At 39.4% G+C, this 22,867-nt stretch overlaps 3 protein-coding genes across 4 annotated transcripts; all 3 read left to right on the top strand.

The window, feature by feature from the left end:
- Window positions 1–227: 227 nt before the first annotated feature.
- On the top strand, window positions 228–8,151 carry LOC144195830 (serine/threonine-protein kinase NIM1-like). Of its 2 annotated transcripts, none has more exons than XM_077715684.1 (8): window positions 228–273; window positions 2,014–2,137; window positions 4,097–4,314; window positions 5,443–5,785; window positions 5,874–5,986; window positions 6,129–6,250; window positions 6,351–6,497; window positions 6,905–8,151. In XM_077715684.1, exons 4-8 carry the CDS (start codon window positions 5,490–5,492, stop codon window positions 7,658–7,660), a joined length of 1,434 nt encoding a protein of 477 aa, XP_077571810.1. In that variant the 5' UTR covers window positions 228–273; window positions 2,014–2,137; window positions 4,097–4,314; window positions 5,443–5,489; the 3' UTR covers window positions 7,661–8,151. The 2 variants fall into 2 exon arrangements, with proteins under 2 accessions (XP_077571810.1, XP_077571809.1); XM_077715683.1 differs by having other exon boundaries at window positions 4,083–4,314.
- A 523-nt stretch (window positions 8,152–8,674) lies between these two features.
- On the top strand, window positions 8,675–14,083 carry LOC144195884 (uncharacterized). Its single transcript, XM_077715752.1, has 10 exons — window positions 8,675–8,807; window positions 9,462–9,611; window positions 10,063–10,423; window positions 10,979–11,100; window positions 11,188–11,280; window positions 11,345–11,451; window positions 11,668–11,736; window positions 11,817–11,901; window positions 11,980–12,073; window positions 12,699–14,083. The coding sequence occupies exons 2-10, from the start codon at window positions 9,462–9,464 to the stop codon at window positions 13,091–13,093; spliced, it is 1,476 nt and encodes a 491-aa protein (XP_077571878.1). The 5' UTR covers window positions 8,675–8,807; the 3' UTR covers window positions 13,094–14,083.
- Window positions 14,084–16,205: 2,122 nt separating this feature from the next.
- Window positions 16,206–18,426, top strand: LOC144195751 (growth arrest and DNA damage-inducible protein GADD45 gamma-like). The gene is made up of 4 exons (XM_077715574.1): window positions 16,206–16,500; window positions 16,584–16,685; window positions 16,781–16,991; window positions 17,638–18,426. Exons 1-4 carry the CDS (start codon window positions 16,448–16,450, stop codon window positions 17,749–17,751), a joined length of 480 nt encoding a protein of 159 aa, XP_077571700.1. The 5' UTR covers window positions 16,206–16,447; the 3' UTR covers window positions 17,752–18,426.
- Window positions 18,427–22,867: the final 4,441 nt, after the last annotated feature.

The following is a 22,867-nucleotide window of genomic DNA, read 5'->3' as shown; positions in this document are numbered from 1 at the left end:
TTATACTTTGCTTTTTATAAAGCATTCCTTTTCCTTTTTTAATTATAGTTAAAATCATTTTGCATATCTTGGGACTGCCCGCCCACTGCCAACTCCCTTGCCCTGATTGGTCTCGGAATATGTCTCGGAACATAGCTCTGATTGGCTCGCTGGCCAGCCACTCAAAACAATTCCCCTTGACAACAATCAACCCAGGTTGCAGCTCCCGCGGATTCTCATCATCCGTCGGGCAAGATCTTAATTCGACAGGTTTTAAGCAACAAATATGTTAAGGTAAACCACCAAGAAATGTTCTGCTTGTTCGTGTTTTGAGCAGGATTTAAGTGGCTCACGGAGAGCGATGCATTCGTATAAGTGCTAGCTGTTGACTGCATGGACATCACTTTGAGCGGTGTAATTTAAGTTTGCGAATTTGCAGGTTTTAAACAGTAATTATTGTTTAAATACTATAGACATGTGATGATCCGTATGCGGGGTTATAATGCTATCCAGATCTGGGATTGTCTTGGATGCATCCGCACTTGTCACATGCACACAATCTAATTGGGGATCGATGTGATGTGATTTACTCGCTAACACGGTGGCTGAGATCAAATGGTCTTTGGCACCTGTTGCTTTACAGTACTAAAGCTTCCTTCCTATTCCGTGACAAAGCATAGGCAGCACGTAAAAGAACAATTTAATAATGTTTTTTTTTTTTAAGTTAGCCTTCATCACTTGCCCATCATGGGTAAAATGAGAAACGATCAAATTCATTAATACATATTTTAATCATTAATTGTAATTGACAACAATACAAGTGCCATTTATTAAAATTGGAAGAACCAGCTGTGGATGGTTTAGATCCGGATGAGTGAATGATTGCAAAAAAAGCTAAACTGTAGTTAATCAATGAGTATCAATGAGCGCATGTAGAAGAGTTTAATGAAAAAAATATTATGATTAAAAAGGTGGTAAATGTAGTGACGGAATGACGCTCGTATTGATGCACCTGGGGCTCCGCTCTGTCACCAGCAATAAACAAAAATACCTCACAGGTTAGGGGAGAGCCATATCCAGCCATCAAAAGAGCCACATTCGGCTCCCGAGCCATAGGTTCCCCACCCCTACTCTATGGGATCAATTCTAAAAACAAGAGTACAAAGAGCCTTTGTGTTAATTTACAAAAGAAACATACTGTACACTTGAGGCCTACAAATGCCACAGCCAAAACCCCAATGTGGCCCACACCAATGAAAAAAGACCACTGTATTCCAAAAGCTGTAGAAACAAGTGTATTCAAACCTATATGAACTCCCATCTGTCAGCACATTCAAAACAAAGTCGATCAGAATATTCAATAAACCTCCTGTTGAAAAACAACAGTTGAATGAGACACATTTTAATTAATTGAACCTAGTGGTGACATATTGGCAGCAGAGCCCCATCCCTAAAATAAATTAATAGTTAAACAAAAGTGTTTTGTACATGTGTTCGCTTGTTTGATGGCAACCTCAAAATAAACAAGAAAGAGACCATTTTCTTCACCAAATGGATGTTTCTACAAAAGTTGCTAACAAAATGCAGGGTCACTTTGTAAAGCCTCGACTGAGATTTGCTTAAGATATTACAAAATACTAGACACTTGCAAATATTAAATATGTATATAGGTTATGGATTCCAACGGGTCCCCCTGCCTCAGTTCAGGTTTATTTGTTGCACCGTTGAGCTCTCAATCCTTTTCAACTGTGCATCTCAATTAACACGAGCTTTGTGTAGAGAGCGCCTAGTGCTTGTGTTTGCAATAGCATGTCTATATTTACTTGAGTGCACTCCTTACAGCATTTGAATGTGTGTGTGTGTGTGTGTTTCCTTTGCATCCAGATGCATGGATGTGGTGGGAAAATTGTGAAATCAGTGTAAGTGTATGCTTGCAGAAACTGGAAAGATGAATGGACTCAGTTGAAGCAGAAATCGTCAAATCAAATGCAATGTGTCTAGATGGAAACAGTGACTCATTTTTTTGATCCACAGCTGTGGTGGATGGCCTCTAGTGCTTTCCATTGTTCAAGTGTGTTAAGGGGCTGCTGATGCCAAGAGTGTGTTTAACTGCCTGCACCTCCAACCCCCTCTTCTACATCCTCAGACAAATCACCTGGTGAGTAAAGAGCACCCATATTTGACTTTCTGGCTGATGAAGGGCACACTATTTGTGCAACATCACAAATTATAGATGTTGGTCCTCATTAGAGGGCTAGACTATACGTGAATCCTGTATAATAACCATGTCCTGAAAACAGGAACTAAAAATTGGGAGTACAGTACTTGTGACTTAGCAGGCCTCACGAGTCTTATGGGGGTGCTGGGGCCTCTCTCAACCAACTCTGGGCACCGGGCAGGGAACTACCTGAATTGGTGGCCAGCCATCCCATCACTGTATATAACCAGTAGATGGCACAATTTAAGGTGTTTTTTTCCAGATGTGGCAGCAGCACCAAAATAATTTTGCAATTCTAGCATTGCATCCTCGAATCTAAGCCTAAATCTTCATGAATGTGTGCAGACTCGGATTGTGCTGACCCTAAATTGGCACACAGTTTACATACAGTATATTTGCTTTGCTATTAGCTGACCGAACAACATCATGTTGAATAGTCAACAGCTGCTTTTGTATACCCTTTAAGAACACTCATTTAAATTGTGTTTTAACATCTGCCTTGATGCATTCTTTGTGGATGCTGACCCGCCCATCTGCTGTATTTAACATAAAATCTCTCAGGTTAAATGCTGCATTATACAATGGCAAACATAACCCTGTGTGCTCTCTTTCTTGACACACTACCTAATGGTGGGTGCTCCGTCCTCACCCTGACTAAGACGAACAGCCTTGCCAAGCAACCTGTTGTGAAGGAGAGATGAGGCACATGACAATCTGTAGAATACTGCTCATTTGCATGCACCATTTGGAGAAAGCTTTGAAATCAGGTATTGCAAAAATGCATGCAGTGATTTAAAAAAATAAAATAAAAAATGGAACCAGGCTAATATTGTCATTTTAAAGACCATTTCACTTCCCCATGGTGCTGACAGCTAATGCTTTACCTCATATAACACACACATAAAAGGCTGGTATTCTCTTTGCATGTCCTTATTGATACTGGAGATCAATGGTGATATATTCATTCGTCGTGTTTGAATGCTCACAGATTGAACATCTAAAAAAAAAGACCCTTTGATTTAGTTGCATAGTTGTAGCATGGGCTCATTAAAATGCAGATGAATGGGAGGATATCTCTCCACCTTGTTTTGTCCACAACCATATATAGAAGTTAAGAATTATAAATGATGCATTTATTTTTTCCAGCTATTTTATTGTGGGTTTCACGTCCATGTACTCTAAATACTGTAAATTGCCTGAGTACTAGGAGATTAACCATTTATCGATTTAACATCTGCCAATGGTGTAATTTACCTAAATGCTAAATGGAGGACACTCTAACAGATTGCATGCATTGTTAAATTTCCCCTGATAACCAATACACGTGCTCCACAATTGGATGAACAATTGCCCAGATGATAGATGAAGTTGCAAACAGTATTTTCTGAATTTTATTGGACTTTATTATATAATAGATTTCCAGTAAAAGAGTGTTGAACATGACACCAGTTGAGTCTTTTTTTTCTGGTTCAAGAGAGGGATGAGGATACGTGTCTTGTTTGTTCTGGCTCTCATAGCAACGTTCGCCTTCAGTGGATGCTCGCTGATATGTAAAGAACACTTTCACACAGGAGGCAATTTGTTGTTTACTAATACCTTAAATGTTTGTATTAGAAATTTAAATAAGATCCTTTTAGTGGCTGAATCTATTTATTCATCATTGTGGCAATGCTAAATGTAGGCAATCCTGACACTATCATCTGTTCCACCTCTTTCTTCTATCCTCAGCCCGCCCAACCCATCCACCCCATCCCCACCCCCCACTTCAATGTGTTCTATTTAAACCTCAGACACTCAAATGAGCCTTTTTAAGCCACACTGACCTCTTCAGTAAAATCTTCCATTGTGGATGACTTTCATAACACTTACTCTCACCTGTCTCCAGCTTCTTCGCTCAAGATTCAAAGGCTTCAACCGACAGTTTCCAAGGACTCATCTTGAGATTTGAGATTATTAATGGTTCAAAATTTAATGGGAAAAATTCTGCTGAACCATTGGAGCTGCAGTGATTTTGTTGATGCAACATGCACCAAATACTGGGAAGAATACTTTATTTTTTTGACATTTGGATAAAGACACTGACTGGCATGATTCAGCTGGGAATGGCTCATATATAGGTAAGTGGTTTTATATGTAACATTACAGTACTTGCCGACACTTAATATGTCCTATACAGATGTTATCGGTATGATGTTAAATTGGAATTTCCGAAATCAAACACCTCGGCACGACTCCAATTTTGTTTTCTACCAAAATGTTATAAAAGGTATACCTGTGCACACATGATCTAAAGAAGAAAATCCACGTTGTAACTTAATAGATTAGTGTCCTACTACTACTGTTTTTCTTTCCTGGGCAACCAATGATATTTTTTGTGATTTTGATTATTTCTGGGCCAATTACTGAAGCAAAAAGTCGTTCATTCAATGAATTATTTAATATAAGGCCATTCATTGATCTAATGGGATGGTGATGGAAATAATTGTGTACAGGTTTTTATCTTTATTATAGACCTTTACAGATGTTTAGGTAATTTCTTGACCTGTTGTTACCATGTTTGACAACCATACAATTCATCGCTTCCGATCAAAGCCAGGCAAACCGAAAGACTTGTAGCATTAATAGAATATGGGAATCCTCATTTAATTCACATTTCAGGGCATTGTATGTGAAATTGTAAATAATCCATTTGCAAAACTGCTATTAGAATTTTGCATGGTTACCAAATGGATTGCTGAACAATTGGTTCTTTATAAAATCAGCACAGGGACAGACCTCGGTTGAGAGATGCATCAGATGTACTGGCACTGGTTGATTCCCGTGGTGATGTCGTCTCAGAAGGGAATTTCGTGTGTGCTTACAATGACATGCAATTGGTTGAAGATCAGTACACTGTCAAGTCATATCAATAGCCATGCATTTGTTGCTTCTGTAAACCAAAATATCTTTTGTAAGGCTAAAACCCTGCTGGAAACTCAAACCTTTGTGCAACATTTTTTTATGTTGGATATCATATTTTATTCCAATATGATGCCTTTAGTTGATTACTCTCTTTAAAAATAGATATAAATTTGTTTTAACTCTGGCAAACTATGTACTAAGTTTGACAACCAGCCAGTTATATTTATATTATATATTAAATTTGCCTTTATGGTGCACTTCATAGATTTGAAAAGCAATAGCTGTGTTTAATTGACCTTAATCTTGGGAATTGCACTCTAAAAAGTTTTTTTCTCTATCAATAGCTGACATGAACTAAGCCCCTCTTGCTGCCTAGCCGTCTCTTGGCAGGATGACTGCTGTCTGTCCATCAGAGAGCAGCCCAGAAGGGGCTGAAGCAGGGGCTGGGGCCGCGGGAGCAGCAGGAGCAACAGGGAACGACTCCATTTCTGCTGTTGATACTAGGGAATCCAATGTGGACTTTGCTGAAGGTTCTTTTGGAAGCACAGCGGTTGTAGCCCGCAGCCAGCGGTACACGTGCTGCAGCACCCAGGACAGCTCAGACATAAACACAGATGACGAAGGAGCAAACATCCGCCGCCTTACCCCATTGGAGAAACTCAACCTGGATATGTGCCAGGATGAGAGGTAAGGCTAGGATTTTTTTTCCCTTCTATCTTTCTCTCCCTCTACACTACTGTTCTCTTACTATTATTGTTTTGTGGTTTGACAACAGGGTGGTCCGTGAACTTGCAGTGGGCAGACGAATCAGCTTCTACAAAATCAGAGGAGAGCTCGGCTGTGGAAATTTTTCCCATGTCAAGCTGGGAATTCATGCCCTCACCAAAGGTAAACCAGGCATTTTTGCTTAAAATAACAAATCTGTGAAGTCACGACTGGCATTGGTCAAAGGGCTTTGTGGTATAAACCCTGGTTTTGATAAATAGTATGATTTTTTTTTATTGCATGTCTTTATCTGGAAAAAAAATAGACAAAGTGGCGATCAAGATCCTTGACAAAACAAAGTTGGATCAAAAGACTCAGCGTTTGTTATCAAGAGAAATCTCCAGCATGGAGAAACTACACCACCCTAACATCATACGCCTCTATGAGGTTTCTCATATATATATATACATCTTTATGTTTGGATTTTTGTAATCATTTAATAAATTCACCAAAATACTACGATTGTCAATTTTTCCATTTTATTAAGGTGGTGGAGACATTGTCACGGTTACACCTTGTGTTGGAGTATGCTGGTGGAGGAGAACTCTACAGCAAAATTACCACAGAGGGGAAACTTTCTGATGCTGACAGCAAAATTGTCTTTGCTCAGATCCTGTCTGCTGTTAAACACATGGTTGGTATCATGTCCACAAAATTTCAGTATTTACATATGACCTCAGCCAATCGTAAAATTTAAAAATGTTAGCATCTCTCAATTGCTTTGTATTTTAATTAGCACAATGGCATTAAAATTACAAAGCCATTTTCACTTTGACTTCATGGAGGAATGGAACATAGAGAGGAACCGCAATAAAAATCAGGATAGACAATGCTGATGATACAATAATAATATTTCTCAAGTACATCAACAACTTGAATGGCTGGCATCGAATGATGATATTTTAGTGCCATTGACGGCAATAAAAGTCCAATCCATTTGGACTGGGAGGGTTGGGCGTCAATCGAATGGCACTTTGTTTTTGTAGTCTAATCATTTCTTCACATTTCCATGAACATGGTGTATTTTTTTTCTGCCATCAGCATGAAAACAACATAATTCACCGCGATTTGAAGGCGGAAAACGTTTTCTACACCAGCATTTCTTGCGTTAAGGTTGGCGACTTTGGCTTCAGCACTTTGAGCCGACGTGACGAAACACTCAACACTTTCTGCGGCTCCCCACCTTACGCTGCTCCCGAGCTCTTCCGTGATGAAAACTACGTTGGCGTCTTTGTAGACATCTGGGCCTTGGGAGTGATGTTATTCTTTATGGTGACGGGCACCATGCCATTCAGGGCTGATACTGTGGCTAAACTTAAGAAATGTATACTCGAAGGTGCCTTTACAATGCCCACCTGGCTTCCGGACACATGCCAAAAACTGATCCGGGCGATCCTCCAGCCATTACCGACGGACCGTTGCTCTGTAGAACAGGTGATGAGCAGTGACTGGCTGCATCACGTTGACTTTCCTCGACCCATGGAGCCCTTCGAACTGGAGCCATCTCATCTCGCAGAGAAGAATCCCTCTGAGCTGGGGGTGGAGGAACTGCAAGTAATAACGGCACTGGGGACACTTGGCATCACCTCAGAACACATCTTGAACAATCAGGGAAAGGACTGCAGGAGTTCCATCACAGGAATTTATAGAATCTTGCTGCATGGCGCACACAAGAAGCGGACTGTCGAGAACATGCCAACGGCCACGCACTTACCTGGACCAAAAGCGATAAAAAAGGAGCGTCTTAAAATGTATCGTAGTTTACGGCACACATCCAAACTCTGCGCAATTCTGTGACGTTATCCTCAGGTCGATGCTATTTATTATTTATACACTAAGGCAATATTTTGATTTGAAAAGTGAATGAATGTCCATTTAAGTAGCGCTACTTTTTTTTTGCATTCGGAATGTGAAATCTGGGATTTCTTATTTTCAAATGATTCATTTAGTGTATGAAATTGGTCTCCGTGAGAATGTTGCTGATTGAAATGTCTCATCTTTTGACAGAGACTTCTATTACGCATGATGTGGAGAATGTTGAATGTTTTATTCTTAGACTTTGGTGTCATTTGGATGAATGAACAAAGCTGATACTAGCCTTGCTGTGATTTGTCACTTTTGTTTTAAATGACATTAATACCCATTATCAAATCACTTTAAAATGTACCAAGGATTGTATGCACTGGGTAAACTTTTAATTTGCAATTTTATTAGGGATGCTTTGTAGCCATTTTACCTGATGTATGTATCTCTAAGAGATGTTCCACAGGTTCTTAGCTTATCAGGAAAACCCAATAAATGACTTGGAATTAGTTTTACAAGCCATACCCTTGCTCATATATTGACCAAAAATTGTGAATGGCATCTACTTGTCCCAATATTATTTTAATTTTAGAAATGTATATTTAAAAAATAATAATATTTAGAAAAGCATAATGCAGTAACTTGCGATGAAAAAAAGAAAAGAACAACTATATTGTTTCCTGAAAAAATGCAATACTTGATTCTTGCTCCCATATTTTAATAAGATTAACTCTAAAACAGATTTTTTATTTTAAGATAGTGACAGAATTAAGGAAAATAAATGTTTGTTCAGTTGAATAACAATAGCAGAATGCCACAGACATCTCTGGAAAGTCTATCTGCTTTAAAAAACAACAACCTTTATTTTGTGTAGTAGGTTTTGACAGTTTGAGAATTAAAAGCCATTGAAAACGAATTGAATTTGAAAAGGGAAATACACGAGACTACATTTCCCATGATGCACTCAATGTACTAACGACGTATCAGATTTTTACGCGATGACGCACTTTTTGCCTCGTTGGAAGCCGCTTGCAAACCGGAACTAGAAACGCAGATTGACAGGAAAAAGCACAGCGAAAACAACGAACACAAAGCGACGAAATCTAAACACACCCAATCTGGTCGCATTTTACATTCAGTGGTAAGAAATTTGACTTCCACAGCTATCTTCGTGTTGATTAAAGGTTCTTACAAATGTAATATCCGCGTAAAACCAGAACGCCACCGCGTTAGTCAAGCTAATGCTAATTTACGCCCCCACCTTGTAGATAAAGGCTAATCATCTATTTTTATAAGATGACGGTTATTGTAGTCTAAATGTTTTTAAGAGGGGAAAATGCGCGTCTCTTCAATATTCTTCCTACTTGTTTCGTTTTTGGATCGGGTGTAGAAACGCTAATGCAAAATGCTAAATTGCTTGTATTTTGCATGACACATGCCATTTAGCCGCAATCAATATGACGCAATTAAAAGCACGCTATAAATTAGTATACGTATTTACTTGAAATTTTCAATCGGCATTTTTGTTGATATTGCATGCACAACGTGTGATCAAGCTTGAGGGGGGCGTGTCCTGATCAACAATGAGCTCATGTTGAGAGTGATGCAATATTTGGTTCCACACTTGTAAACGTTGCTGTCACTACTTTCAGCGCATCCTGTTAGATTCCTGCCACTTCCTATTGACAACATAAAGTAAATTCCTCCCAATGGATGCTGAAAGTAGTGCAGTTACTGATTGTTATAACATGTCATTTAGTTTAATGCTTTCTTTTTATTGAAATATCAATCATAGATGTCAATCACTGGGGTCCTGGACCAGGTCGACATGGATGGAGCAGAGTTGCTTCGGTTGCAGTTTGATGACGGCCAGAATGGGTCTTCTGAAGACCCGCTCTTTGCCTACGTCAGTAGCCTCATTGACTCGTGGTCCTCTGACCGTGATGTAAGGAGTTTGGAATCTTTGTTTTTAATACATGAAGCAAGATAGGAAGTTGTAAAAAATGTTTTTGCTGGTGTCAGCACTCGCCATATCTTGAAATTTTGTAAGGCATAAGCACCGTTCTAATGCATGACCAGCCAGTTAGATAATTATGCTGAGGGTGTTTTTTAATTATGATAAAAGTAATTATAACGTTTCGAGCTTGCAAGACAGGTGAGTTTCTGAAAAAAAATATAAAAAATGGGGGTTTACTTAATTGTTGCTTTATTTATTTCACACTTGAGCAACAGTTCAGAATTGCGATTGTTTTTAAAACACTTCAATCAGCTTTTATTGCTTGTTTGGCTTTTGCATGACGATATCGAGGGCAGTTTTAAGAAGTGTGTGATTAATGAAAAATGTCTCGATTATGTTTCAAATATTACATGTTTGATCATTGCTTCTTTGGCTTCAGGTGCTTAGCTTGTTGCAAGAAGGGAACAACATGGACACCATTTGTCCTTCACAGTCCCCATTGGGCAGTGACAGCGGCATCTCCGACACCAGCAGCAACGCTGGCAACACGGGAAATGTCAACCCATTGTGCCCCGAGGGCGGCGACATCAATTTCTTGCACAGTCCCAACTACTCCAATCCGAGCCCGGTGTGCTCTGAGCCCGACTTGGTTGCAGAGGAGATGCAGGCAGAGAATCCTGAGGCTTTGAGAGTACAAGCAGATCATAGCTACTCTTTAATCAGCGGCAGAAATGAGGACATGGATCTTCTGCAGAGTGTTTGGGCAGAGAAGCCTGACACAGATATCTTCATTGATCTGGGTATGTGACAATATCCATTACTTACTTTTTATCATATCAAATCATGCAGGCATTAAACTCTCATTTTAGTCAATACTCTTAAAGTGTAGGCCAGGGGTCGGGAACTTTTTTGACAAAGAGAGCCATAATCAATTCATATTTTCAAACATTATTCCTCGAGAGCCAGTAAAAGTAAAAATACATGAAAATGTGAGCATTTATTATTCATTTCACCACTTTGAAAGTAAAAAAAAGTCTGAATTCTTTTGAGAACATTAGTTCACTGTTCTAATCAATGAGTATCAATGAGAAAATGGATTCAGAAGAGTCTAATGAAGAAATAATATGATTTAAAAAGGCGGAGAGCCAAATACACCCATCAAAAGAGCCACATATGGCTCTCGAGCCATAGCTTCCCTACCCATGGTGTAGGGCCTCCACTTGTTTTCTTTATTCTGCTAAAAAAAACATGTTGCAACTCATTGTGGAAAACATTAGTGAGCATTCTTTGTAGGTAGACTTGGTAGTTCCTTTTCCAGATTTAAATGTTCATGACTATTTTAATAACCACCACAGATAATCTGGTTACCGAGGAAATGCCGAATGACTTTGGCAGCGATTATGCCACAGAGCTACCTTGTACATTGGCCATTGAGGACTCAATGCTGGAAGGCCTGCAGCCCGACAACATAGACCAAGTGAGTCCATTAAAAAGAAAAAAGATTCATGCCATATTGGAAAATGCATGACAATTTGTGCAAACTATTTTTGGGACTATTTTGCAGTTTGACTTTAAGGAGATTGCGCTCTCTGAGGAGGAAAAGCGGCTTTTGGCCAAAGAGGGAGCATCCATTCCCACAAACATGCCTCTTACAAAGGTAACCATGCTCAACAAATACTTCTTAAATGATTGTGAATCTAAAGCTGCCCATATGTATATAGGCAGAGGAACGGACCCTGAAGCGAATTAGGAGGAAGATTCGGAACAAACAATCCGCACAGGAGAGTCGCAAAAAGAAGAAGGTTTACGTGGATGGCTTGGAGAACAGGTGAGGAGAATATTTGTTGTTGTCCTGTTTGTACATGAGTGAGCCGGTGACAAGTGATTAGCTTTAAAGCTTTGCTACCTTTTAACAATAATCACTCACTGGGGTGTTAGTGTTATTTATTTTTCAAATAAAATCACTGCTATGATCTTTGAAAAAGGGCTTTTTTTATTGTTAACTTGATTATGATAAAATGATTGAAACCTTTGTGTTTCTCAGGGTCGCAGTCTGCACCGCACACAATGCGGAGTTGCATAAGAAAGTCCAAATGCTGCAGAAACAGAACATGTAAGAACACTTAAAGAAGCCTTATCTCACATTTTTCTTAAGTAGCACGTGTATTCACTTCAGTTTTTCCCCCCTGACAGCTCTTTAATTGAGCAGTTGAGGAAACTGCAGGCTGTCGTAAAGATGTCCACATTGAAGGCCAGCACGACAAGCACATGTGTCATGGTGAGAAAAAAAGTCTCTCATCATTTCTAACTTTTTTCTTTCCGTTTTGTTCATCACTGTATGATTTCCATCCTCCAGGTGTTTCTGCTCTCTTTTTGTCTCATCATCTTCCCGTCTGTTAATCCGTTTGGAAGCAAAGCGGACAAAAAGGAGCTCTACGTTCCCTCTTCAAGTAAGTGCTCTCCAACTAAACTCAAATCATTGCAGAAAGATAAAAACAGATTCATAAATATTATTATTTGTTAACTTAAATTTTTATATTATATTAACTTTTAATATTTTGGGACGACTATGCATCACATATGACTGTTTTTAACATAAAAAAACAAGGACATTTGAACAAACCATAGATATTTTTTGTTATAAATAAGCTACCTATTTATTAATTGGTCAAATTTCAATGATTAATTGTACACACCTAAATCTGATAAATAACCTAGCCACTTTTAGCATGTGGATTTTCATACATCCCATCTGCTCGCGATCAAAGTTGATCATTGTAACAAACATACGTACATTTTCTAGTGGGTTCCCTGTTGTGATTGGCCCCAGTTTTTCAGATGTCATTTATACGCAAATGAAAGGCTGTTGTGTTCCTTGAAAAAAATTCTAGAGGAAAATCTATTACCACTGCCTCACATTAAAAAAAGACACAATGTTATCACCACAAAGAAAAAGAAAACGTTTCATTGCATCTGTTTTTTTTTCAAAGCTGCCATCAAGATGCTTATTACTTAATTTTCTACTAACCATCCTTCTGTTTTTCTTTTGTTTTGTTTTTTACTTCACAATGACAGTCATTTCCCGAACTTTGCGTTCGCTGCCGTCAGAGAGCACCGACGCAATCGCATACTTGGAACCCGAAGACAATGAGCCAGATCTTAATCTGCTGCCTCAAGCCGAACTGGAGAACATGGACACAATTTTTGGAGACAGTAAGAAGAATCACACCCCTGACTACCAGCGAGTTGATCAGTCCGACTCCGAGACAGCTATCAACGGCAACTCTTCGACTGATTTCCCTGCTGCACCGCAGACAGGAGAGGTGACGCCGAGTGGCTTACAAGAATCCACGCAAGATTCTGTAGTGGCTGACACTGTGTCATATGAGGTCCCGGCGTCCAAAGCAAAGTGGATAGACCGGAATCCTCCGTCTGTCATATTACAGCAGCATCGCTCAGATGAGATGTAAGTGTGGTTGCATACATGACCAGCACTAGATGGAGCCATAATATATAATACTATTGTTTCTATTTGAGACAAACAACATTGGGACAGGCACATTTAAATAGAGAGGAATAAGCCCGGCAACACCAAATTTACAGTAGTTTTATAACATTTGTTTTAAACTGAAATAATTAGGCATTTCTAAGTCAATTAATCTGATGAAAGTGGTCATAATACAATTTTAAGGGTGCTACTGTACTTGTATATATAAATGGGAATTCCTGTCAATCTTTAATTGGTTTTTGGGAACTACTGTTACTTTATTTGCACTTATGCAGTCTTGTTATGAAAATCAAAATGGACTTTCTCAGTCTTGTATTTACATACGTATATGCATTTATTTGAAAAGGCCCAGATCTCCCAACAAAGTAAATCGATGATGATATGTCGGTAAATAATGCACCCAAACATGAAAGGCTAAAATTGCATTCCACCATTCATTGCTTTATAGAAGAATAGGCTGCTTATTTAAAGTGAATTGTCTCGTTTGCACGACAAAGCCATTGCGGGGCATTTGGCCATGTACAGTAGATGACTTGTTAAGCGTTTCCCTTGTAGCAAGGGTTTCTGTTCTTTTGTGTGAACAGTCATGTGATGGCATATGATACCCGGTTAAGATGTGGAGCCATCTTTTTTTATATATATACTATATCCGTCCATATTGCATTCTTAATTCTGTGCTAAGAAAAATGTTGCCAAAAAAGGTTTTGCAGGTATCTTACCACACCCAAATTGCAATGACCTGTTCTGCTAGTCAAGCATTTTCAGTGGATTCCTGTAACTATAAATAGTAATGGGCATGTAAGTTCTGTATTATGATCTGATGATATTTTAATTGTGAGTAGAGGAAAGGCACTGATTTAAGAAAAAAGGAATGTAATTAATATGAACAAGATTATAACTTCTGTACATTGGGTCTTTTATGTTATGTCAATAAAATTTTTATCTACCTAAAGTCCTTTATGCCTCTATAGATGATCACAAGCTTTCTACACAGGCACTATTTTTCATTTAAAAACAACAAACAACATAATATTATGTAATAGATCACACATGACAAGGATAGAAATACTGCATACACATACAATATCTCCATCCAAAAGCTGATTCGAATTTTGGATCAGAAATACTTTCTTCAAAGGGGCACACTTTGATTGCTTACGATAATCCTTTTATATCTCAGACGTCATCTAAGTCTGGTTTGTCACATCAACGGTGCAGCTAAACCCCGTGCCTGGCAAACATTTGTACTGCATTAGACATGACATCAGCGACTTTTTTAAGGGGGAAGTGGAGGCAGGTGACTCAGCGCCATCATATGACTCATGATTACAAAGCAACAAGCCCGGACTAGTCTGTAGAGGAAAGGTCACGATTTGAATGGCCTGGAGGTGGCGCTGTAAGTCTGTCGATTAAAAAAATGGAATAACATACATATATACTACATAGTTCAGTTTAAAGCCCCCATAGTTTTTTTTTTTTTTTTTGCTTGTTTGTCTTTCAATGAGTTGGCGTTAGGGGTGAAAATACACTAGGGCAATAAATGAATAAACAAATTGTTATCTATCATAGTTGATGCAACCTGCTGCAATGTGTTTTTAGTTTTAAGACTGCTTTTGATTTTTAAATTTTAATAAAGCTGAAAAGAAAAAGATCAAGTTTCAATGCGAGTTTATGCATTTAATATATAACTTATTTTATTACAAATGATTCAATTGGGGATTAATAATAAAGGCTGCAGGGCTGGTTGGGGGATATTTGCATTTTCAGGAAAAGCCCCTGCGGATAAAAGACACGCGTGGCGACAGACTGGTAAATAGGGTAATATATCTAATTAAAGGGAGTCGTGTATTGTTATCACAGAGTGCTGATTGAGAAATGCAAGATTTGGTGGCATTAGTAACTCTCGGCCATCTTCAAGCAGTGCCCTATTCTGCTGGCTTCTTTTGAATTCCATCTAATGTGAGTTATTTTCGCTACTCAAATGTTTTCAGGGAGATCTTTAAGGATTTCACAAGGACTATCGTATTAACATGGCTTTGATTCAGGCTAAGCGTTGGATAATATGTATAATTATTGCCAAGTAGTTAGTTAGTTAACTAAAGTTTGAAATCGTTGACCCTGCTGTTCAAAAATCAATGTAAAATTGACCAATTTATAGGAATTTCAAAGTACACCCCCTATCAAGTATGTTGTTGTTATCGAATGGCACCGACACAAGATGTCCGACAACTGATAACAACCTTGAGGTTAACTAATTAGGCGAATTCCGCATATAGCTGTATTTTTAAGATATTCATGACGCTCAGGTATTCATAGCACAGAAGAGTGTGAAATATGCATGCACAGGAGAGTGTGAAATATGCAACAAACAGCGGGGTAGCATGCTTTTTTCCAATACACTACCATGCAAGTAAGTTTGTTTATTGGAGCCAAAGAGACGTTCGTTGGCTTCTAATAAGTTTGTTATAAAATGAGCTATTTATAGCCACTTAATTCCCCCGAGCTGGGAAAGTCCTGCACTTTAGAAAGGTTGCATGAACCCTTCTCATGCGTTCTAAATCTCCACAACAACTGTAGGGAAAAATCAACATAATCATATTCACATGCCGAAATCAGATCATTTCATAATATGTCATTGTTAAAAAAAATATGAACAAAAACAGCGTTTGTTATTCAAGCACTTTAACATGGTAAACATGTGGAGGCTAAACAATTAATGGTGGGGTCATTTAAAAAAATACTTTCCCTGGAATGCTGGAAAACACGATAAGAAGCAAACAAGGTGTAAACATGTTTTGCACTGCACCGATTTTGACTTTCGAATCATCCATAAAGTGACAACACGACACTCTTGATCGATTTTGACTGCGCAATCACACTGCTGGGAGTTCATATCTCACTGTCCCTTTTCAACGTGTTTTTTTTCTACTTGCGGTTATGTTGACAAAGGCAAAAAAAGGAGGTGGGGGGATTTCTTGAAAGTTCGTAATCCTTCCCCGCGTGGGCTTGTCAACAAACCTTGAGCTGTAAATGCGGGTGGAGGGTGGAGGATGGAGGTTGGAGGGGGGTGCTTTCCTCTTGCCGGCTTTCATTGCACCAATCCGAGAGAAGCGTGAGCGGAAAAGCCCATCCCTTGCCGAGAAACCGAGCCTGGCTGCCTATAAAAGCTCCAACAGCTCACTCCGATCTCAGAATATCACCAGAGAAACGAAACCACTTCACTGCATTGGAATACACGAGCTCCACTCGCCTTTTTTTGTCTTCTGACTCTGATCCCGTGGCTCATCGCATCACTTATTACACGTGGATTATAACTATGACTCTTGAGGAGATCCGAGGACAGGAAAGCACGATGGAACACAACGAAAGGTGAGTTTTTGGACCCAATGTGAATCGGTGTTTGGTGTAAACGGCGCAGTCGTCTAATGAAATGATGTTTTTGTGGGGAAAAGGGTGCAAAGTGCAGGCACAGCACTGGAGGAGTTGCTGATCGCTGCTAAGAAGCAAGACTACTTGACAGTCGGTGTCTACGAGTCGGCCAAAGTTATGAATGTGTGAGTATCTTTTTTTATGCATTGGAGCGTTTTTTGTGCGGATTGCATTTGCACGATTGATGTCTTACCGTCCCGTTTTCTTGTTTCTCCAACAGCGATCCTGACAGCGTGGCTTTCTGCGTGTTGGCGACCGAGCAGGAACATGCCTGCGACATCGCCTTGCAGATTCATTTTACACTCATTCAGGCCTTTTGCTTCGATAACGACATCAACGTGGTGCGCGTCACCGATATTGAGCGCCTCGCCGGTCTGGTGGGCGCCGATGAGGGCGGCGAACCCAAGGACGCCCACTGCATCCTCGTCACGGTAAGAGACAGTCTTACAATCTCCTTCTTAGATCAGCCAGTTTGTTTTTTTTAGATACAAGCTGTTTTATTTCTTTCTGTGCCTTATATGGTCAATGACAAGGAGCTGCCGTGACTCAAAGATTACAGCTCATGACGTCACTCACTGGGCACACGTCCAATGCACATTTACTATAAATAATTAGCCTCTTTAAAAGATGTGCTCCATTTATAATAAATTGACACATGTTTCTGTCATGATATAGTGGCGACATGTGCTTTTTACTTTTATAAAATGCAGCAGGTGGTTGAATTTACAGCCTATTAACTCTTTGGCTGCCACTAGACTTGCTTTGAAAATGTAGGGTTTTTTTTTCAATGCAACAAAGTAGGACATATTAGCACTTTGATTTTTTTGCACAATGTAATCACATCATCAACCTTTTATTAGCTTGCATGGTGTTTGATGAATTCACTTATTGGCTGCCATTGACTGCAATAGACATTCAATCCAATGACCACTACTATTGCAAATGGATTGGACATCTAGCACAATCAATGGCTGTAAAACATCCGCTTTTAAATTGATTTGATGTCGAATACGGTCAATATGTTGACAAATATTGCATTTTTTAAAATGTTTTTCCTTATCTTTTTTCCCAATGCAGACCCCCAGTGCTAATCCTTGGAAGGACCCAGCTCTGGACAAACTGAGTCTATTTTGCGAGCAGAGCCGCAGCATGTGCGACTGGGTTCCCACCATCACCTTCCCTGAACGCTGAGTCGCTCATTCTTCCCCAACCACTTGAAGATGCATCGACAACGATGATGAGAAAGAAAGTCAAGGCTTCACTCGGGGGTGTCACGGGCCTTTCCGCCTTCTGTTCGCCAGGATTGAAAGGCTACGTGGTTGGAATGGAAGCTAACCATGTCATTCCCTACTCCCTGACCAATCCCGCTTCCACGTGTAGAGGGGGTAAACAGCCCACCAGCCAGTGCATTCTGGGTCTGGATGTTGCGGATGTACCCTGAGGAAGAAAAAACTCAGAAGCCAGTAAAAAGGGGGAGGGGATGCCTCCGCGGTGTGGCGTGATAGCAGTCTTAGAGGCGTCGTGAGTGTGGTAACCAACCGCCCACTCAATGATTAGTGAGAAGACGTTGGAGTTGCGTGGGCAAGCCTGCATCAGACTGTGAAGAGGTGGACGTGAGAGTGCGGAGGCTGGACTGGAGCTCATCAGATGGGAATGATGCTGTTCTGTCCGGAAGGAGAATGGCTAAAAAAAAAAGACTAAAAGACTGGACTGTGCTGACATCAGTATTGAGAGACTAAATGTTGATTTTTGAGCTGCACTTAAGGCATTTTTATGAACTTTAATCTTTTGTGAACAAGCAAAGCAATGTGACATTCATTTTGGCATTTGCACACATTCTGTGAATAAATATTTGAAATCAAATGACTTATTGATTCAGAAGTGTTCTTTCGTGATTTGCAACAGCCGCTTCTTACATACAATAGACAATATGCAAAAGTGCACCACCAAACAACTTCAGTTGTTTGTTAATAACAACAGACTGATTAAGGTGTGATGTCCTTTTGTATGGTAAGACTTCAAATCACAAGTGTATTTGACCTCCCAAGACCCAGACTCTTGCAAAGCATGCATTCTTAGTTTCTCTTTGATATTTAGGCTTATTGGGACCTGATGAATGTAAAAACAAAGTGATCATTTTACATAATGTAGTAGTTTCTGAGAAAAATGATGCCCACATATGTGGAAGCCAGGCTCTTGTAGTTGAAAATTTAACATTGTAGTCTTTGACAACCAAAAATATGATAGGAGATTAAATGGATAAAAGGAGAATGAGCTGTGTCGAAACACCTATTTAATTATTCTCATGCTAAAGGGTAAAGAAAGGTGGAACTGTTAATTTCTTTACATGCTAAACATGCTTTTCACATTCAGGTATGATCAAGGGTATTTTAAAATGACAAACCGAAATTAAGTGTGGCATTCATTATGGTGGAGGCAACCCATTGGGAGACTGCACTTCAAAATATCAAAGTGTATTCCAGAGAGATTCATTCAGACGGTATGCAAAACTCTGCAGGGAATGACACCAGGTTGGCCATCACTTGTCACATGAAAGGAATAATTGAGGTTAGGTGTCTTAGGGTAAAGGAGGTGTAATATACACCAAAGTGTATTCTAGGAGAGTAATACAGACAATATGCAGAATCTTACAGGGAGCAAAACCATCATGCGGGAAATAAGATTAGTATTTGTCATTTGAAATGACAAATTGTAGCAAAGTATTTATGGAAGGTTGTATTATTTGAAGAAGCAGAAGTTATGGAAAGTTTACAAGAAATCAATGCCATGAATGGTCGTTTTGCAAAATTACTTTGGGGTCAAAGGTGGTACAATGTTTTCACAATAGGAAATAGCATCACAGTATTTGTGTATTTCAGAAATACTACTTGAAGCATTATGGGAGAGACCAAAAACGGAGGAAATGCAAGACATTGTTGGGAATTGTTCTTCTAAATATTGCATAGAAAGGTTTGTGCTACTTTGTTTTCTACTTTACTCGTTAGATGCCTTCAGAACCACCAGTCGAAATGTTTCTTGAAGTAGCATTCAGGCAATATGAACAAAATGTATATGGTTAAAACGTACAATCGGAATGGTGCTCATGGTGAAATATGTTTGTTGGTGATGTTGCCACATTGTTTGTCAAATGCGTTGTTAATTATGTAATATGAACTGCTGCAAGGGTTCAGACAGCTACTTAATTTACTTTCTGGCTCTCACTTTTGAATATGATTGATTTCATTTTCACTTGTCAGGGAACAGTTGTAGAAGTGAAGTTGATTGAGGTTAAAAACAAATCAGGAAGTTAGCATCATGTCCTTATTTCTCTGTTTCCCCTCTAAGAAAAAAGATTAAAATGGCACTATATCAACGTGATGAATCATGAGAGTTCCAACAAGTTCTGTTTTTGTGACATGTGCTTTTCAACCAGCGAACCTATTATGCTGAATTGACATTTTTCAGGGTTCAGAGTTGCAAGTCATTCCAAATCAGCTTTTTCCCCCCTCGAATGTTCTGCATAACTGGAGTTGTTGACTGCAAAATCAGAAAAAGACATTTTGCCCTTTTTTGTTTGTCAAAATGTCAACACTATTGCTTTCATACAACGTTTTGCCGTTCTATTATCTCATCCCTATCTGTGGTGACTCAACTTGCTGTTATTTTTCTCCACCTGACCTCCATTCCTCTACTCTGCCTCTCCATCTCATAGCAATTGACAAAGGAAGACGGTCCCTATCAGAGCGTAGGTTATGTTCTGTTCTGTGGTTTTGCTTCCCTGATATTATAAGTAACAAAAATGGGTCATGAGCAAAGTGATGCCTTGAGATGGCCGGTTTTCAAAAAAAATCTTGTCACTCCCTTCAAACTTTTGTCATCAATATCTGCTTTATTTTTGTTTAATGTGGCCAAGTTGTGGAAATTATTCTACATATTATTTTTGTATATAAATATATATATATATATACTTTTTTCTATTAAATCACGATATAGGTGTTTGAGTTACAAGAGTGCACATGTAGCCATTTCAAATAGTTTTTTTCCCCCACACGTGCTCGTACAAGCTTGTGCAATCACTCACAAGCAAATAAATAAGTGAGGCGTGATTACTCGTGGAATATGGGTCATATGATACAGTTAGGTGAGGGGTGCATGTGTGGAGTTGTGTGTGTTGCGGTTGAAGCTGACAGTAAAAAAATCAACCCTCATCAAAGAGAAAAAAACACTTCACAGGAATAAAGCACTCTTCTGAGCAACCCTTCACTCTTGGCCATGTGCTGCATTGCGTGTGTGAAACTATAATAGCACACACACACACCTGAACGTGCGAGCTGCAACTAACAGACTAAGCACTTTCTCCTGACTAAGACTGAGGTCACATTCTAAGAAACTTTACTCAGAGAGAGGTTAGAAGAAAAACTACAGCCACTCAGAAAGGGACTTTCCGTGGATCTTAGTGTAAGTTTTTAGCAGGTTTTTTGGAAATTCCTGTAAATGCTGATAAAAGTGGCGATTTAATGTAATGCAAAAATTCTCAACTGAGGGCATATAAACTTAAGTTTTCAGTTTATTAGAAATACAAATGACGAGGAAGCTATTGTACCCAACATAATATAACAGGGCTTATCATACATTTATTAGATTAGATTAGATTAGATTTAGATTTTATATTGCCTAGTAGCATAGACAACATGTTTTTTCCCCTTGAATTCAAACATTATGCTTTACAGTATTGACTTCACAAGAGAAAATGATATTTCATTGGTCATTCATACTTTTTAAGTATAGTTGTCAGGCCTCTCTGACCAGACTGGTGTCTGGGTGTGCCTGTCACCCAATCACAGGCCTAGCCCCTATTGAGCAGAGTAACACCAGGTGGAAGCCATCAGCCATTAAGCAGTATACAATGCCACCAGGAACGGAATCGTGTTGTTTGACAGTCTTATCAGTTTACCGTAAAGTACCCTCTTGCATTTCCTATTGCTAATGTGTAGACCAACGTCCTCTGTTTGTACTCAGGAATTCGACCAGGTACTTTATTTCATTTCATTCCTACCAATGCATTTTGAGTAGTAGTAGAGCACATGGTTCCTATTGCAGAAACTGCTGCACACTGTACATACCCAATACTATTTTTTTAATTAACTCTTCGACATAGTCTCATTCTCGCTTCAACTTGTGGAGGAAAAACCCAAACATGACGCAAGGCATGCTTATTTTTCTCCTTGTTCTTTTGGCCAGACAAATGGAGAACAAAAACAGAGGTTCCTATTGGTATAAATCTAACTTATTTTCTTTGATGGATCGCGTCCAAAAGCCTGCAACGAGACGAACCCAGACGTCTGGGTGAGCGAGACAGCAGACACGCGTGTCCTCTGCCTCCTCCTTTTCTCTCAAGTGGGACCAAAAAGATGGTAAACATGAGGCGGCACTTAGCTCCCTCTCTTTTTTTTCCACTGTGTTGGAGTCAACAAAATGAAATGAATTAATAAACTGATGAAATGAATACATCAATTTAAAAAAATATCTCGCTCTGAAGCTGAATAAGCAGATAAATGCTCAAGCACATAAAAAATGGAACCCACTACTTGCCAATTGAATGTTTGTTGATTACTTAAACTCAGAGCTAAAAATAGAAAATGGCAATCAGATGATTTATTCTTAGACTCTGAGTCATCTGGTAAACTAAGTGAAGCCACATGGTTGATGATTGGGGGCTTCTAGAAAGAAATATAGACTGCTGGATATGGTGTACATTTATAATTTATTTTTCATTTTGTCAGCTTTGCTGCCTCCATACGTTTCAATCATAATTGCTTTTCAATTAACTGGACCAGCGTCACTAAAAGCCATATATAATGGTGTCTTTTAGTTGGTTAATTCACTACAGTGTGATACTACCAACTAATATGTGCTATTTTTGTCTTATTCTGCATTAGAGATCACTCATATTCCCAGACGTCCATGTGGACTGTAAATGTAGCATTCTTATGTGGCAAAGCATGGCCCTTCCCAGAGTTTTTCACTTTCCTGTGGTGCCTGTGACCCATTCCCACTTCTGCAGATCACTTACAGTAACCACAGGGAGATGAGATTACAGGACAGGCAGAAACGCCACACAGACCCACGCCCCTCAACCCAAATCATCTGACCCCACTCTACCCTGGCTTCGATGGTACCATGAGCTCAGATGGCAGTCCCGCGGAGGGGAGTAGAAAGTTAGAGAGTAGGAGGGTGTTGGGTATTTGGCTTTAAACATGTCAGTCACTGGAGAATTACTCTTTGGCGTGGACTCACCCCTCAGGGG

Source organism: Stigmatopora nigra, chromosome 4, assembly GCF_051989575.1.
Source record: "Stigmatopora nigra isolate UIUO_SnigA chromosome 4, RoL_Snig_1.1, whole genome shotgun sequence".
Classification (NCBI taxonomy): Eukaryota; Metazoa; Chordata; class Actinopteri; order Syngnathiformes; family Syngnathidae; genus Stigmatopora; species Stigmatopora nigra.
Note: the sequence above shows the minus strand (reverse complement) of the source record. Positions and strands in the feature narration are given on the sequence as shown.